Source organism: Fundulus heteroclitus, chromosome 11 (assembly GCF_011125445.2).
Source record: "Fundulus heteroclitus isolate FHET01 chromosome 11, MU-UCD_Fhet_4.1, whole genome shotgun sequence".
Taxonomy (NCBI): Eukaryota; Metazoa; Chordata; class Actinopteri; order Cyprinodontiformes; family Fundulidae; genus Fundulus; species Fundulus heteroclitus.
The window spans coordinates 10,905,414-10,924,482 of NC_046371.1; the positions used below are offsets into that span (position 1 = coordinate 10,905,414).

General features: G+C 40.9%; 1 protein-coding gene across 2 annotated transcripts; it reads left to right on the forward strand.

Moving 5' to 3' along the window:
• The first annotated feature begins 361 nt into the window (after nucleotides 1–361).
• Nucleotides 362–14,445, forward strand: pitx1 (paired-like homeodomain 1). 2 transcript variants are annotated; one of them, XM_012881507.3, is made up of 5 exons: nucleotides 362–514; nucleotides 1,248–1,302; nucleotides 9,061–9,210; nucleotides 10,129–10,331; nucleotides 13,289–14,445. In XM_012881507.3, exons 1-5 carry the CDS (start codon nucleotides 455–457, stop codon nucleotides 13,835–13,837), a joined length of 1,017 nt encoding a protein of 338 aa, XP_012736961.1. In that variant the 5' UTR covers nucleotides 362–454; the 3' UTR covers nucleotides 13,838–14,445. The 2 variants fall into 2 exon arrangements, with proteins under 2 accessions (XP_012736961.1, XP_012736962.1); XM_012881508.3 differs by lacking the exon at nucleotides 9,061–9,210.
• Nucleotides 14,446–19,069: the final 4,624 nt, after the last annotated feature.

Genomic DNA, 19,069 nt, shown 5'->3' on the forward strand with positions numbered 1-19,069 from the left:
TCTATTTATCCGCTTCTTTTCTTGTATCTGCGGCCTGTGGTCGTTTTGTTACATCTCTATTACTTTTTTAAAACTCGGTACAGAAGAAAATGTGAAGCTAATGCGAGATTCAGTTAGAAAACAGTCCCAGAAGAGAAAAATGTGCGATAAAATACAAGTGAAAAGTGTCGTTTTTTTGTTTTTGTTTTTGTTTTGTTTTTTCAAGAAAGGTTGTTTAAAACAGAAAACCTTTGGGAAAAAGAGAGAGAAGATTGATACGGGGGGATGAGGAAGGAGACGGAGTGAGCGGCTGCGGGTGAGGGTGGGGGCGTCGTGACGTCATGGCGAGGCGTGCAGCAGAGAGCTGGAGGAGAAAACCAAGGCAGCGCTGCGCAGAGATAACCACACCGGCGGTTACCTTGGACGCAGCGTCTTACGCACAGACCGCGCTATATTGGATTTATTGGACACCTGCATGGGACGCCGTGAGGCTTTTTCTCCCCTTTTATTTCTGTCTTCTACTGGGAACCAACTGGTGAGCCCGTCAGGCGTCTTATCTTGACAGATCAGTAGATTTAAGCCCACAAAAGCTGGCAGTCCGTATTTGGGGCTTTTACGCGTCAGATGTTGGAAACATGAGCGGAAAATCTTTTTTTTTTTAACGCCCAAATATAAATGTTGACCTGATGAAACTGTGTTTGGCGCTTAATTGGGCATAAAACGTTTTTCTAATTGCTGAATTTGAGAAAATTGGGTTTAACAAACGGTGGTCAGGGATGTCTGCTATGGGTCTAAATGGACAGAGGTCCTGAGAGTAAAGATTTACCGAGAACAGCAAAGCAGATTCCTGCAGATAAGAGGGACTCTGTGTGTGTGTGAGAGAGAGAGAGAGAGAGAGGGAGAGTGTGTGTGCTTAGCGTCAGGGCAAAAAGTAAACTGACTGGATAAATTATGGAAAGGCATTCAGTGGCAGGATGTTTGATGCAGAGCTGCTGCACAGTAAATAGTTTATTTTTACCCTACAGTTTGTTTGCGCCATATTCAGCCCAAAGTGGTGTTTAAAATGACCTTCAAAACGGATTTTGACACTGAGACGAGGGCGCAAAGCCTTCAGTGGGAATTCGTGTAATAAATTGCTGCATCTGGGTTTATTCTTTAGACCTGAAATTGAAAATAAGAGTAGGTTCAAATATAATCCTTGTGTTTATGTATTGTTTTATTTATGCATTTATTTATTTTATCTCGACTCCTCTTGTTCTGTTTTTCAGGCATCTGGAATGGAGCTGAATCTGTCGAAGAATGTAATATCCTGTGGGGACCCAGGTATGGATCATCCTCCTCTGCAGTCAAACGATTTTACATTTGGAGATATTTTTAAAAGCAATCTTCATATTTAGCCCTCCAGCATTAAAGAGATGCTGCAGTCGGAGTAGAGTTTGCATACAGGTCCTATTTCTACTCTCTATTCTCCTTTTTTTTTCTTCTTTTTTTGGTCGCAGCTGTCCGTTTCATACGTTTCCTGTCCGCGCGGAGGGCAAAAACAGACGCAGATGTGCGGAATTATTACATGGCCATGTGCAAATAAACCAGCGCTGAAATGAAATGAATGAAGGAATTATTCTATCCTAGTGTCTAATGTTGCCAGCTGACTTTTTATGTACTCAAACATTTCTTTTTTCTTTTCTTTTTTTTTTTGGATCTATAGGCCTACCATATAGTTTATAAACCGCACATTCCAATATGAGAGAGGTGTTTTTTCCTGCGTTTGATTTCGTTTATTTGTGTTTTAATTACAATATATTTTTAAATGTTTATTATCATTGTTTTCTAAAATAAGCATCCCACATTCTGCTTTGAAAAAAAATAGTGAGGATGCTGGTGAATCTTACAGTTCTTCTGTTCAACATCCTAGATTTTAGACATCTATATGCGCCATTTATATGCGCCATTTGGAAGCCTGCTGACGCGTTGCACTAAAAATATATATCAATTATGGAAACAAAAAGAAAACAATTGAATTACTTTTCATTTATATATAGTCTAACTGTATATCACTTTCTGCGTAATAGTAAAAAAAAATTGTATTATACCCCTGTTTCAATTTATTTTGGTCCTGATCTCCGTTTGGGTGGGACGACGCCTCATAACAAGATCAAAGCAAAGATAACTAGGACGACATCCTGTTGGTATAAAATCTATATCATAACATTTATTAACAGTAGTATGCAAACGAAATGTAGGAAATTACTGGAATTTAAAGTCAAAAAGGTTGTGAGACTTCCTGCGGCGCATAACCCTGATACGAAACAATCACATCTACAAAGGTACGAAATGGCGAAAAAAAGGCGTAAGGAGCAGAGCCCACATGGGTCACATAGATTTAAAATTTGACAAAAAGGGCAATTTCTGAAATATTTCCACCTTCATATTTATAGCAAACATAAAAGACGTGGAATAAATGTATCAAAGTTTGCCTTGATGCAGGTTCCTGCCAGTGACGCAACAAAGTTTTATGGGGCCCAAAGCACAGCTTCAGTTTGGGGTCTATTTACCAGCGCATCATCACCAGCAGCTCTCATTAAATGCGCACACATGATCATTTGCGCTTTGATCAGTGAATATCATAGAATGTGATCAGTACCTTCACATGAATACTCATCAGTAAAGGGGGTAGATTGGGACATCTGTAACTACATTGTGTAAATGGTCTCTCCCTTTAGGGGAGCCCATGTTAAAAAGCATTAAAATGCAATGATTAAAATTACAACGAAAATATGTGTTTAATTATAGATTTATTTGCAAACTGTTGCGATTACACCAAGCAGCAGTTATTATTGGAAAGATAGAAATAGCTGTAATATTAAAGTTTAAACTATTAGAACTTTCCTTCCGATGATCTGAAGTTTGCTATTGACTTTAAATCTTGGGCAAAATGTATTTATTTTTTAAATGATCAGTAATAAGTTTCTATTTCTTTTATTAGAGGGTGAATTTTAACCAAGATCCTTCTTGATAAACTTGAATATAAATATAGAATATGGAGATCTCTGGATAAAAAATGAAACTGGATGAACCAAAACTTAGATCTTTTTTTTTTTCTTTTTTTTTTATCTCTGCCGGGTGCGTTAAACAAACTAAAGAACTGAAAATCTGATTTATTTTTTTTCCTGAAGTTTCTGCATGTATTACTTTAGTCCTGTATATAAAATTGGAGTAAAGCTTTGCTGCACAATTGCATGATGTACATATGTCCAGAATCGGCCCAGAAAACATAAATCTACTGTTTCCAGTCTTTGTTCTAAGTATTCAACTCCAAGTTAAACCTTGGAGTTGAATTTCCTGGAACATTCACATGAACATTTAAAAATGTAATATTTACATTTATTTAAAATTGTCTTCAATTTTTCCTTCAGAAAAAAAATCTGAACTTTTTATAGTAAGGTCATTCTCGATTAACTAGATTTCAAATATTGAGTTTTAAGATCTTTCTCTGACAAAATGTACCTCTCTTGGGGGCCCCCTGTTGGACCGGGGGACCCAAGCAGCTTTCTACTTCCCATGATGCATCAAAGCGCCTCTGGCAGACCTAAAACAGGTGCAGTAAAAAAAAAAGTGATGGGTTATATTTCTGCAAAAACATGACTGTTCTGCAGAAAAAGTGTCCTATGAGGCACTGCAGACATGCCCGACTCATGCGTGTCAGCTACTATTCAGAAAACGTGGGTCTGCTGCTTGCAGCGTTGATCTAAATGTTGATCTAAATTTTAAATGCAACATAAAATGTACCATGGGGCAGCGCTTTCTAAACTTTCATCATACAGTTTTTTAATTGGCTTGTTCTTGATTAAATTGCTTTCAAATATGAAGATTTGAGAACTTTGACAGGATTTTAGGTTTCTTGGCGACCCCCAGTCGGCTTGGAGAACTCAAGCAGCTGCTAACTTTGCTTCTGCCTCAGGCCGGCCATGGCTGTAGTGGGTATTTGTAGCGTTTAACAGCCAAACATCTTGGGTGAACCATAACTGCGTGTGTTTGTCAGAGAAATCAGTCTCTGTGGGGTCTCTGTGCTTTGCTGATGCTCATTAGAGGTCGTTCTTGACCACTGTTTGGATTTTTTGTTGAATGTCAGAGTCCAGGTCAGACAGGCCTTGGCCCACGCAGGGGAAACCATCACCAAGGCAATAATCAGCTCAGTCCTTCTCCAGTTACCCACCGGGTCCAGTTACATCTCCGCTGCTGTTCTCCCTTTGAATCTGCTCCGCTTGCTTTGTTTCTCGGCTCCCTGGTCAGCTCCGCTGCAGGCGCAGACAGTAAAAAGCACACCAAAAACGGCACTTTTATTTCTCTCCGTGTGCTTGCTCTGTGATTAATGACGCTCGCACAGTTTATTTTCACATCGTGGAGAGGAGAGAGCAGAAAAAAAAAGTATGAGTGTTTGCGCTGCCGCTGGACCTTTAACCTGTCCTGCCGGATGGAAAGGCTTTTTAACTCATCCATCACACGCAAAAGTGGAGGAAAGGACGCGGGCCGGGATGGAGGCTGAGCCGGGGAGGCTCCGTGTATTTAGATTACCCCCATCTATCAGCCCGCAGAGCGAAGGTGGAAATCACAAGAGCTCTGCTGCTGCTGTAAAGCCCAGAATACACCAGTGAAGATCTAAGGTCGCTGGGTTTATTGGGATTTTTATATATATATATATATATATATATATATATATATATATATATATATATATATATATATATATATATATATATATCATCTCATACCGATGACCCTGGTTTGTGCAACAAATTATGCTTCTGAAATATATATATATATATATATATATATATATATATATATATATATATATATATATATATATATATATATATATATATATATATATATATATATATATATATATATATATATAAAAATCCCAATAAACCCAGCGACCTTAGATCTCCACTGGTGTATTATGAACTGAACTGTGATTTACTTTATAAAATGAGCGGAGTTGTTTCTGGAGGATGTAGCATTTGTCGCAGTGTGATCAGCATCGCTAAAACTTAAAGTATTGATAGAAGAATGGAAAGTTAAGCCACACATCCGCTAAACCTCACAAACCACCTGCTAGTGCCTTCATGAGCAGCTTTTTATGCATCTATCTTTTGCAATGAACAATTGTATTAAGTCGTGCGCTTATTTATGTCTGTCGTGTCTGTGCGTGTTTGTGTGTTGCCCCGGGGATTTTGGTTAATCATCCGCTTTTTTGATTGTTTTCTGAATCCAATCTTGGCACAAAACCATTTTACGCACCGGGTTAATAGCTCTCGCTGTGCGTGCAGTGTTTTGTGTGCATGAAAGGAAAGCAGCGCCATTGCAACGCACTAAAAACATCTCCGTTTTAACCATCTCATACCGATGACCCTGGTTTGTGCAACAAATTATGCTTCTGAAATCGAGTCCTTTGGCAGGTCTGCGCACGTCGCACAGATGAGCTCTTGTCAATGAAACACGCACAGCACACAGCGGAGGTGAGGAGCTGGAGGTAAAAGGCAAGCGGTTGTTGAGGTCTTGCGTAATTGTCTTACATTTGGGCCCTTCGGGGGTGTTTTCCGGTTGGACGGGGATCTCATGTCAGAAGTCTCTGTCATACAAAGACTGAGGAAGCAGCAGACTGGCGCCGGTGACTCTCCAGGTTTCAGACGCAGGTGGATCACACGCAGGCCGACATGCAGAGAGTCAGGGGACAAATTTAGTCCGTGCATGCAGGTTCAATGCGTTGGATCATCATCCTGCAGGAAAATAATGTATAGGTTCAGCTCGGCCATAATTTGCATGCATGGCGTGGACATAACAGGAACAGAGACAAATTTAAAACTATACACGTTTATTTCCTATAAATCAGTCTGAGCGGCTTTTGCTCAATGATGTCAGCAGGTTAAGATTATCTACTTCATAGACATCTATCTATCTATCTATCTATCTATCTATCTATCTATCTATCTATCTATCTATCTATCTATCTATCTATCTCTCGCTCTCTTTCTCTCTCTTTATATATATATATTATCTATCTCTCGCTCTCTTTCTCTCTCTTTATATATATATATATATATATATATATATATATATATATATATATATATAGATAGATAGATAGATAGATAGATAGATAGATAGATAGATAGATAGATAGATAGATAGATAGATAGATAGATAGATAGATAGATAGATAGATAGATACATACATACATACATACATACATACATACATACATACATACATACATACATACATATATATATATATATATATATATATATATATATATAAATATATATATATATAAGCTTTTCAGTCTTAAACAAATTTAAACAACATGGTAATGCATTTTAATTGATAAAGTAATGTCTAATTTTTTTAAATCCGTTCTTTTGAATCCATTTTCAAATACAATGGAGTAATATCTGAGGTCAAACTCGACTACGAACAACAACAAAATCATTTCTGAGATGCTGTTTGGAAATGTAAGGTCTCTTGGTTGGCCCCTGTTGGCCCGGAGGCCCTAAGCAGAGGCTTACGTCACTCTATACCTAAAGTCAAACCGTTGCGCTAAACAAACTGAGAGAACTTTTGGAAATCAGATCATTTCTTCTGCAGCTGCCACATGATTGAATCCATTCCAGCTCTGTTCGGGAGCGCAAACCATCTGGCCAAAGCTCTGCAGTCCTGCACACGAAACACGGAGAAAGGTTCACTGTGAGGCTCTGTGGCCGTGCACAATGCACATGTGTCCAGAATCCTTCAGAAAGCACGCACATACTGTTTCCAGAGCTGATCTAAATGTTGAATGCAAATAGAAGTCAAACCATGAAGATATGTATATTTTCAAACATCCACACTTTCACTACTTGATTCATGTGAAGCAAATGGGTTTCTGGGAACATAGATTTGATCCCTGTGTGACTAGTTTTACTCTCATAAAGTCATGTGCTTGTAACATCGACCAGTTGGGCCCTACTTCCTGACTCTGTACTGAGTCTGCAGTGAAGCGCTACGCCAGACATTACTGCCAAATCAAACGAGTAAGTCAAACAAATAAAAGATTTAAAAGATTATTTAAAGGGAATGTTGTTGCTCCTATGGTGGCTGTTGGGGTGAGGAGTTTTTTTTTCCAGAAATGGGGCCCCAGATCAAAATCTGATGAGGCCCCTTAAAAACAACACAGGGCTTGACTATGACAGAGTTAAGGAACAGCTTCAGAGAATGCAATATACAGTATTTATTTAGCTTGATCTTTCTTCCTGTGATCTTTAGGCCGCTATATGTGTTAAGGAGAAAGCATCCCCAAACCATCATGCTGCCAATTCCGTGTTTCATCATGGGCATAATCTGTAGTCTGCACGTGGACAACTGAACGAGAAGTGAAAGAAAACAAATATTGTTGCATGCTTTCCAAATGCATTCGTTGCCTAAGTCAGTGGCTTTAAGTTATCTTCAGTATAACATGATCTTTTTTTGTAAAATTGCATCCCTATTCAAAGTTGAAATACTAAATTTGACTACTTTGTGATGTCAAAGTATGGGCATGTGACAGATTAAAAAGTGGACCATGGTGTGCTTTGCTGTTTAACTGCTGCTCTTCCATTTTACTGGGGGAGATAATCTACAGGGAGAGCACCAGTGAAATGGGTCTGGCGACACCACATAACTCCAAGCTGCCGTGTGTGCATCAGCGCCAACAAAACGGGCTGAGGTCAAATGTGCCACCCTCAGTAGCTCCATCCAAGTGCAACCTTTTAGCGGTCCATTAGTCATACTGCGAGCGGAAGGGAGTAGTCCCACATTATAGCGCGTAAAGTTGGATGCGTGTCCGCTAACTCTGATCGTAAATTTGTGGTTTAGACAATCAAACGATGTCAAGAACAATGTTTTATCCTCTGGTCTGTTTGGAGGGGGGAAAAAAAACGCGACACTGACCACAGCCCTTCAGCAGTAGAGTGACATCCTGTGTGCCTTTTCATCTGCTCTGACTGGGAATCAGTGCGCTGTGGGCAGCTTCTGTCAGAGCGCAGCGCTCATCATTCACAGGGACAAAATAAACTACACATCATCGTGCGCCTTTCTCACACAGGGAACTGTAACGGGGCAGGCCTGTGGTGATGGACGGCAAATGTTTATTCAGCTCAGCACATATCCGAGATACTATACAGGTGTGTGCGCGAAGTGTGCAAAGGAACGCTCCCCAACACACCCGTATAAATAAAAGGCACTTTAACGCGCGCAAAAAAGGTTCCGATTACTGCAGGGAAGTCTTATTGTAAGGAGAAGCAACAGTCTGCAACGTTTATTTCTTGATTTATTTACTATATGTGTATATTTGTTTGTCGTTCATGGCGCCACCTTTGAAGAGCTCCTATTCCATCCGGTTTTAGTGCGTTAACTCCAAGATCATCAGTGACCTTTCCATGTGGCCACGCCTTGATAAAAACAAAAAAACAAAAACAATGAAAGTGCATCTTGAAAAATCCCAAAAATGAAATAGCAAATGTTGTCAAAATGTAAACAAATGTAATCTGTTACCGACATTCTTAAATGGGTTCTATCTAACAAGGTGCGTATCCAGGCAAGCACCCGGGACTCTTTTAAGTTAGCAGAACATCAAATTTTTTTCAATGTGACGTCAGACCGTGTGGACTGGGTGGACGTTATTTTGCAGCACGCAGGTTCAGTGGGTTGGTCTATTCCTCTTGGGGAGGTTCTGTGCAGGAGATGGGTGGATCTGTTCCGTGAGAGCCGGAGCTTCCTCTCTGTCAGAGCGCACAGAAGCTTTTCTCTGGACGCGCCGAGCAGTCACTGCTGCAGACAGGACGAGGAAACATTGGCTGCGTGATTCTTATTTTCTTTATTATCGTATAAACTTTGTGGTTTTCCGAGGACAAGCCGAATCTGTCGTGGAAATTCTCACCACATGGTTCTGCCGCCCATGTCGCGGCGCGTTCCTCCCGGCGGGTGGATCTTTGGTCACTTAACTGCTGCAGAGCAGGACTCATCCAGTTTTTCATTTTTCACGCATCCTTGTCTTTAAGGTGGGATGAATTTGGACAGAATCTCGGAGGCAGTGAGAGCCGCGCCGCCCCGTGACGTGGCCGCCGCGTTTCATTTACAAAGACCTTCCGAGGGCAGCCGGGAAACTTTAGAGAACTCAAGCAGCGAGTCCTCAGACGCAGAACTGGCAGGTAGATACAACCAGATGGCTTTCAGCTACTCTGATTCTTCTTATGAATCCTTGTTAACTACAGACCTGCAGCGGGGCATTGTTTGCCGCTGCAGAAAATGCAGTATCAATGTGTGTGTGCATGCGTAAAATGCACCCAAATCTACGGCGGAGCTTTCATTTGGTGTCCTTCGCGCTGGCAGAGAGGGCAGAGGGTTCGGTTTTGGTGCAGTTACACCCCATTTTTTTTTTTCGTGTTCTACAGACTGAACCAATCACTTGGCAGGATCCCGGACTGTGTCACGGAAAAATGTGCGAAACGGTCTGGCCTGCAGTCAGTGACCGTATTAAACAAACTACACATTCCGGGGGCCCCCCATCAATCTAAACCAAAAGCCAAGAGGCCTCTAATAAACTTAAAACAGAAAGGCTTGTTTTTCTTCCGCGTCTCTGATGAAGAGGAATATTTTTCTTTTTATCAAACACGTCATTGGGTGAAATTGGAAAAGATGTCTTTCATTCGGATCTCCGACATTCGCCGTTTGTTGCTGGCTGACCTTTGCACGCGTGGCCCCTCTCTGTTTAACAAGAATAAAAGATAGCGACCGAGAGATAAGAGTTGCCTGATCTCATCGTAAAGATTTATATCAACGAGAACCGAATCGGTTGTAAATGGCAGACACGTGTGCGCTTATTTTGGGTCTGAACTTTCGATCCTCTGGTGAGGGATTTTATGAAAATATTTGCAAATTTCTCGTCTCAGTTCACCCTTTCCGCTCGTCTAAACCTTTTGCTGCTTTGCAAGCTGTGAAACTCTATCCTTGTGTGAACTCAAATTTCGGTCTCGCAGAACCGACAAGGCGCGGGTCCGTTGCACGGACGGCGTAGAAAGCCGCGCCGCAGTTCTTGAACAGTTTCCGCTTTGGTACGTTTCCCACAGAAAAGGAGCGGAGCGCCGAGCACCGGAGCGATGACGGGAACGCGGACGACCCCAAAAAGAAGAAGCAGCGGCGGCAGCGGACTCACTTCACCAGCCAGCAGCTGCAGGAGCTGGAGGCCACCTTCCAGAGGAATCGCTACCCGGACATGAGCACCAGGGAGGAGATCGCCGTGTGGACCAATCTGACAGAAGCCAGAGTGCGGGTAAGAGGCTTCGGGGGTGTGTGCGTAAAAGCGGAGCCATGTTGTAAACATTTTTACGCATCAATGTGTTGTGAATTTAGACATTCTTAAAAACAATTTATGAGTTTTTTAAATCACAGAACCAAAACCAGAGGCAGTTTTATTTCTCTTCCACTGTGTGTGCGTTAGCCTTATATAACCAGCTTATTATGCAAATTCAGCTTTCCACATTTTTGTTTCGGGTGGTGGCAACCTTAGTGAAATTTATAATATTTTATAAAATTTTATAGGTTTTGTTGTTTTGGCCTGTAGGACACTAAAGTGTTTTATTGTTCCGCTTTTTTTTTTCACTGATTTATGTTCTCGTTTAGGTTAAAACCCAGCCCCTGAGTCTGAGCAGACTTCGTGTGAAACGTTTCCCCATTAAATATGCGATTTAAAGAAGTTAGAAGTGTTGTGATGGCAGATGTTGAATTATAAACGCTGCGTGCTGTCGGCTTTCCTAAATATTGCGTCATAATCCACAAACCATGAACGCATAAACGCTGTTATATTCACATACGGCGGAGAAAAGACGCTTTGTTGGAGACGAGGTGCTCTTAGTGGTGGTGTATCAGAGCTGCTTAGATTGTTTACCATATTGATGTTACCGGTGTGGATCCGGCGTCTGTGTCACCAAATCGGCAGCTGTGGAGCATTTATTTAGAAAGTATATCAGAACACATTTAAAATTTATTTTTTATGCAAGTATAATATTTTCTGTTTGGCTTGTTGTAGCTCTAAATGTCCCAGCAAAGCGTTCAGATGCCCCCTTATATTCATAATTTGACTCGTTTTCTTTTTTCTTTTTCTTTTTTACGCACAGCCAGGTGCGCGTTCTGGCGGTTGTGGGAAGCGTGCGTCCAAAAGCAAACAATCCCAGTTGGTTTTCATTTACAGCAACCGGCGCCTGACAGGCCGTCCGCGAAAAATCCACAGGCTCAAGTTGCATAAGAAATGCATACAAGTCTTTCACGGGCAAAAAAAGGGGGTAAAGAACCACTTTTAGGCTGGATTTTCCGAGCAGGCGTCAACTGGAGCCATGGCTGCCTGTCAGTGCTGCCGTTGATTTCTAATGAATAAAAAGGAACGGCTAAATATTTCTGTGGGTGTGTTACAATGTGACAAGTTGAATTATTAAAATATTTTAGGTTCGGTGAGCAGATTAAAGTGAAACAAAAGGCCATTCATTTTTAAGCGCATAGCTGAATACGTTTTGATTCATTTGGTTTTCTAATTTCATCTTATTATTATTATTATTTTTTGTCTGAATGCAGCCTTGTGGCCTGTGTTTCGGTTATAAATCCTTTCCCTCTGACGAGCTCCACTTTTAAACTGTTTCAACTCTTGATTTGAAACGATTGCGCTTTGGATTCATCCGCAGTCCTCTCCAGTTCTGCTGTAAACGTGTCGGTTTTATTCCGGTCCGCAAACTCTGCTTTTATTTCGCCGGGATACTATTAACGCCTGTAAGAATGAATCGAAACTTTTTAAAGTTATACATTAAATTTTTGTTGGTTAAGCTTAAAAAGCACAGTGACACATTTTGAACTAATCTTTTAACAGCTTCAGATAACACTTCACAGCCTTTTAAAAAGAAACGAGCGCAAACATGCGTAAAGCAGCGGTCTGGAACAAAAGCGATTCATCCCCCGATTCTGTGCGTAAACACACCGATTTGGATTAAACTCCAGGGTCGTTGAGTGGCCTCGTTCATAGAATTATAATTTTAATTCGCTGTTTTTCTTCTATTATTAAGGGTATGCTATGCATTATTAAATTCAGGACAATAATTTTTCCTGAAAGCCCAGTTTGATGGGATCAGTTTTCCGTGTTGTAAGTCGAACCATGGGGTGCTCAAAAGCTCAATAAAAAAACAATAAGAATTTTTTGTGTAATTTAATATAAAAATTGACCTTCGTGGATGTTTGGGGCGTTTCAGACGCGATCCGCTTCAGAGACAATTCTTTAGATTTGTGCAGATTAATTTAGTCTTTGTTGCATACAAAGTATTAAACCGTTATTGATGCTAGAATTAGCGGAATGAGATGCGGATTTTGGTGTTTTATTCGGCCTCAGAAATATTAACAAAACTAATTTGGAACAACGTCAACTGGTATTTTAACAATTTAATTACATTCTTCTCCCTGATGCAAATGCATATTTTTTTTCTGTCAGACAAACGTTTTGGATTTTTGTTAAGCTATTAGTTAAGTAATTGTTGAACTACTTTAAAAAGGTTCACGCATACAAAAAGTGAAAAAAAAAGCTTTTTAAAATGCCTGAGTGGCTACTTTTATAAAAATATAAAATAAATAATATAAAACAAAATATATTCCGCTGTTTTAAGTGACTCAGCAATTTCCAAAAATAGCTACTCACAGAGTGAGTGGAAACGGGATTTAATAGCTCTAAGGGAAATCAAAGTCACAATATTAACAATAATGCATTTTATTTAAAGTTGCTGTTCTTAATACTGAGACATTTTACCAAAAAAAAGTACATCAAATCAACAAAACAGTATAAAACAACACACTAAAAACACTAAAACAAAACAAATTGCAGGGAGTTAAACTTTTCTGCATCTGATCTACAGTTTGAGTGAAAGTGGAGGAGATAATCCATCTAAGGAGTTTAATATTATTATTAAAGACTGGTGGAGATAAATTCGCCTTATATTTACGATTTATTAAATAAAATTCTACGTGTTTAACTCTTTCAGTGAAATGTCAATGAACTGGACCTGTTTGTAAAGTGCTCTGAGAGGAGCTTTGTTCTGATTTGGCGCAGGGTTAATGAGTCGGGCTGAGAGGTGCTGCAGAGTCTGTCTGTGTGTGTGTGTGTGTGTGGGGGGGGGGGGGGGGCTTTTTCGTGCCGCTGCGCCCACTCCGCGCCCGTGTCGCTTTTTCGTGCCCATGTAACGCGTGTGTGCCTTGCAGGTGTGGTTCAAGAACCGCCGGGCCAAGTGGAGGAAGCGGGAGCGCAACCAGCAGATGGACCTGTGCAAGAACAGCTACCTGCCGCAGTTCAGCGGCCTCATGCAGCCCTACGACGACATGTACCCGGCCTACACCTACAACAACTGGACCAACAAGGGCCTGGCCCCGGCGCCGCTGTCCACCAAGAACTTCACCTTCTTCAACTCCATGAGCCCCCTCACCTCCCAGTCCATGTTCTCCGCTCCCAACTCCATCTCCTCCATGAGCATGGCCTCCGGGATGGGCCACTCCGCCGTGCCCGGCATGCCGGCCCCGGGCCTCAACAACATCAGCAACCTGAACGGGATCGGGACCTCCGGCATCAACTCGGCCATGTCGTCCTCGGCGTGTCCGTACGGGCCTCCCGGCTCGCCGTACAGCGTTTACCGGGACACGTGTAACTCCAGCCTGGCCACCTTAAGACTCAAGTCCAAACAGCACCCCACGTTCGGATACAGCGGCCTGCAGAGCCCCGGCTCCAGCCTCAACGCGTGTCAGTACAACAGCTGACGGGCCGCACGGCGCCCCTGAATGCCACACATCCAGATAATATTATTATTATTATTATAATTATTATAAATGAACGGGCTACGGACAAACTGGATCACTTGCGATCATTTTTTCCATAAAAGAGAAAAAATGGAAGATGCGGGTTACGTGTTTACCGTTGAACTTGCACAGCAATTTAAACAAACAGGTTGTTTTTTTTTTGGATCTTTTTTTTTTAACAATGAAGAGGTGTTACATTGCTGCATTGTACATATTTAAATGTAAATATATACACAAGTCTAACATTAGAAGCAAACCGTGGGATTCTTTTTTTTTTTTTTCTTACTGTATACCGCTCTCTGTGCTGGTTTCTGGCTCCATTTCGTGCCTCGCTATGCTTCCGTTTCGTACCAATGCACTTAAACCATTCAATTGTGGAGATAAATAATCACAGGCATCCTCAAAATCCATGTATTATTTAATTTAATCGTATTATGTTTTTTTTTTCTTCTGTAAAACGTTTCTCTGTGAAACGTTGCATCTGTTCTCATTTATTCTAGCAGAGACTGAACGCCAGGGGTTTCCATTTCGTACCTGGAAAAAGGCGGGGAAATGGAAAAATGTGTATATATATATATATATATATATATATATATATATATATATATATATATATATATATATATATATATATATATATATATATATATATATACAGTGGTAAAGATGGGAAATGAGCAGCACTCCATTGGAGCTCCATTTCGTTTAATTTCCATCTCCATTTCGCTAATTTTATCCCCCTCCCCCTAAAACTCAAAACACTTTAAAAAAAGGAGTTACGAAAAAAAAAATGACCAGCAACCTTTGGGGGTCCATTGTGGACCCACAAAATCAAAATGTCAGCATGAAGCAACGACTCAGTGAAGGGACTAAGCACTGTGTCAATCGACTTTGCAGGCACGAAACGGATCCCCCAAAGTGCGCTGGTGGTTTTGTACTGACATTTTCGATTAAGAAACGGAGTAAATTACGTAGCATGTTTTCTCAAGACAGTAGCATCCCTTATATTCCATTCATTTCCAACCAAAAGTCTGGTACGAAATGACCAAAGCTACAAAAGTACGAAATAGGGAGGAGGCATCCCTTGCTTGCTTGCAAGACTTAATGGAGATGAGAGAATTTGAAATTAAAAAGAGACATAAAAATAATGTTAAGCTTGAAGAAATCATAAAGGAGAGAAAATAAGAAGAACTCTTGACTTTATTGTACATATTTTATAAATGGTTCTTTGTGCTTTCCGCGGGCTGTCACCAATCTCTTTGATTCCACGACTGCTTCTCATTTTGTTTGCTGAAATGAAAGGAAAAAGAAAAAGAAAAAAAAACAGAAAACACTAATGTTTAAGTTGACGTGCTTTGTACCATAATGTAAGACCGTGCAGAATTTCTTTAGCCTGACGTGTACATAAAAAGGTGATTCAAAGTTCTCATGTGCTGAATGTAACATGTCTGTTTGAATAAATCCAAAGAAAAGGGGTTTATTTCAAGTATTTGTTTTAGTCGAGTCTTCATCTGATGAGGCTCAGAAGGAACAAAACCAAATCATTAAAAAATGGTCTTTATACCCTGTAGATGCAGGTTCTCTGCGTCATACAAACCGTGAATTCATAACAAATTGGTATAAAACTTAATTAAACTTAATCTCGCATGCTCCTTAAATGGGTTGTTAAGATATCTCCTGGTGTCTGTGCGTAGCGCGTCTTTCCACCCAGAAGCGCACAGCGTATTCAGTCAACACCATATCTTGTTTTCTGACACCTGCAGAAATCCTCATATCTATATTACTCCCCATTAGACTGATATTAGTCCGCAGCACAGGCGCTGCGGCGATCATTGTGTGTTTAAACTGATAGGGCTCTCTGCGCCAAGGGGATTGGGATTACAGGCAGCATTTACGGCGCCTTTAATAAAGCATTAAACTAGGTTTCTAATTTAAAAAAGCAACATAATGGTGCCAAAAATGATTTTTTTTATTATTATGTTTTCATAATATCACGTTCCAGTTAAGACTTTTAACCCTTTGTTTGAAGCTGTGTGTGTGTGTGTGTGTGTGTGTGTGTGTGTGTGTGTGTGTGTGTGTGTGTGTGTGTGTGTGTGTGTGTGTTGTGTAAATCTATTAATTGTAAAATTCTTTATTGCGTTGCTCAAAATTCGATGGATTAGGAGTAGAGATTGAATTGATTATTTTTCCTTAGAGTTATTTGAAATTATTTCTGACCTTGAACAAGTTTTAGATACACAAACCAATTTCATTTCTATCTTTCAGTCATCTATCTTTTTGTTCTCCGGATGAATATATATATTTTTAAATCGTACAGCCAGCAGAATTAATGTTGTTTCTCTCTAATGAAGAACGTTTAATTAAAATAATTTTTCCTGTTACTGGGATATTTTTACTCCTTCCTTTGAGCCAACACTGCCCTCAAAGGCGTAAAGCCGCCCTAAAATTAAATTAAATTGATGTTTAATTAATTACATAAAATATTGACACCAATATTATTTATTTTTTATGCCCTTGGCATGAAAGGTGTATAATTATTTTTATGCACCAAAACAATAGTTAACAACTTGCATTTTAGGACACCGGCAGCGCGCAACGTCAAACATTCTTTTCCGGGGCGTGCTTTGCGTGCTCGTCCAGCGTTTATTTAACACGGGGGCGCGCGTCGCCCGTAATCGTCGCCATTGGCTTTGATCTGACAATGTTTGTCAGGAGGACGCGCTATGGTTGACTGCTATAGTGATTCACAACAAAAACAAAGCGCGGAAACTCTTGTTAAACGCGTCCCACAGCACCACTAATTGCAGCTGTAAAGGAGGCGTGAACGCGCACGGACCTGCAGGGCAAAGTTCAGCGCGCTGCTTTACTCCTGGTAAATATTTGAACAGATTTTTTTTTTCTCCCCTGCCTGGAAATCCCCACAACCCACCGGTATAGGACAGATTAGAATGGAAACAGCGGGTACATTTGATTTTAGGAATACCAGCGCAACTTTAAGTTGAGCCGGGCTTGTCCACTAATTCAAATAAAACAAAACATGCTTTTTAATTAACCGATGAACCTTTTTTGGGTAGACCAATGCGATCTACATCCTCCTAAAGCATTATTTTTCTACTGAGCTCAGTCTTCTACAGAACCGATACCACTGAAAACAATTCATTCCTTTGAATCAGGGAGGTGAAGCAGAGAAATAGCCAAAGCCTGCAGGGCATTGTGTCTGGATGAGCAGGATCGGTCACCGTACGCACTCCACGTGACCTGGTAAATTTGTTCTATAGACTTTAAAATCTATACTTTAAAAACTACCGGGTTAAAACAAAAAAGAAAAAGTCTAATTTGAGTCATTTTGCTAACCCAGTACTGGAACAGAAATGGACCGGTTCTACCTTTGGGTAGATTTAACACAACAGGGTTAATCCAGAAATAGGCCTACACCACAGGTAACATCTGGGTTGAAATGAGGAGTCTGTAAGTGATTCAGCATTAAAAACGATCAGACTGAAAGAAATTAAAGCTGCAGTAGATACGTTTTATATAAAATATATATACATTTTTTTTCACATATTTGTTAAAACTGTCACTATGTCTTGACAAGAAAATATGAAACAGATATTCTGTTTTATAAGCTCCTCTGGCTCCTTCCAGTGGTCCTGCTGCCAGTTGACCGCTCCCGGTCAGAAACAACCAATCAGAGCTAGACATTTTCCCCTGACTCTGATTGATTAATAATCACTCGTGTGCCCCCCCCCCCCCCCCCCCATCCCCAAAAAACCCCTCCACAGCGCTGCAGTCATTCCAGTCGTTACAGTTGAGACTGCCAGGGGGCTGCAGCTTCAAACAACCTGCTTCACAGGAAAACTGCCATTTTCTTGAGTGACAGCTGCTAATGAACGAAGACAGGTACACATCAGAGCAGCGCTGCAGGCTCCGCTGTGGAGGAGGAGCTGTGGATGGAGGGACCTGTAAGGTGTGCTTAATCAAATTTTCAGGTTAAGTCCACGTTTTCTCAAAATTCCCTCCTGCAGCTCTGAGGCTTAAAAGGGCTTGTTGAGAAACAGTTGAATTTGGATGATTACATCCATACTCCACATGTAAAACAAGGCTAAATATTGCCTCCATAATGACTTTCCGATCAACTATTTGGTCAAGTCTAGTTGTCCGTATCCCGCTCCATCCTCGCCTTCATGTTCCCTTCTCAGTAGACAGATGTTTCTGCTTTTTCCAAATTAAATCACAATCCGCTCATCAATACACATACTCAATTCAATTCAATTCAATTCATTTCAATTGAATTCAATTTATATAGCGCCAAATCATGAAACATGTCATCTCAAGGCACTTTACAAAGTCAAGTTCAATCATAATATACAGATTGGGTCAGATTATACAGATTGGTCAAAATGTCCTATATAAGGAAACCAGTTGATTGCATCAAAATCCCGACAAGCAGCATTCACTCCTGGAGAAGCAGTAGAGCCACAGGAGAGTCGTCTGCATTGTACATGGCTTTGCTGCAATCCCTCATACTGAGCAAGCATGAAGCGACAGTGGGATGAAAAACTCCCCATTAACGGGAAGGAAAACCTCCAGCAGAACCAGGCTCAGTATGAACGGTCATCTGCCTCGACCGACTGGGGTTACAGAAGACAGAGCAGAGACACAACAAGAGAGACAAAAAAGCACAGAAGCACACATTGATCTAGTAATCTGTTCTACATACTCACTGAATGACCCACAGTCTGGTACCAATAGAGATCCGACTTGGTACTGGTTCGGACACAGGTGATTGGGGACACTGGACCCCCATATTAGTCTATCCTTGTTTGCCCTCATGAACTGGAAACCAGCACCTCAATGGATGGATGGATGGATTGGGCATAGCGTTCAAAAGAAACTAAAAACCCTGCCTGGTTTTCCTTCATCCTGTTCACTTAACCAGGTGATTTTAGTCCCTGTCTGTGCCGAGGAGGTGGAGACGCAAATGGTAGGAACTAATATCTGGGCCGGCTTTTTTACTTTTTGAACCTGTATTCCCCACGTCTGCCAACGGAGGCTGGTTTGCACAAACTGGAATCCCTAAATCAAGACAAACTTCAGTTTTGCGTCTTTTAAATTATTGACGGATATGCAGAGCAGGTGCAGCGCCCTGCAGACACCAGCTGCGTTTACATGCACAAAATTTAGAAATGTATT

Coding starts and splice junctions, on each gene's coding strand:
- pitx1 (XM_012881507.3), top strand. CDS start 455: ATGGGACGCCGTGAGGCTTTTTCTCCCCTTTTATTTCTGTCTTCTACT. Junction 515..1,247: donor CTTCTACTGGGAACCAACTG/GTGAGCCCGTCA, acceptor TCTGTTTTTCAG/GCATCTGGAATGGAGCTGAA. Junction 9,211..10,128: donor CTCAGACGCAGAACTGGCAG/GTAGATACAACC, acceptor CGTTTCCCACAG/AAAAGGAGCGGAGCGCCGAG.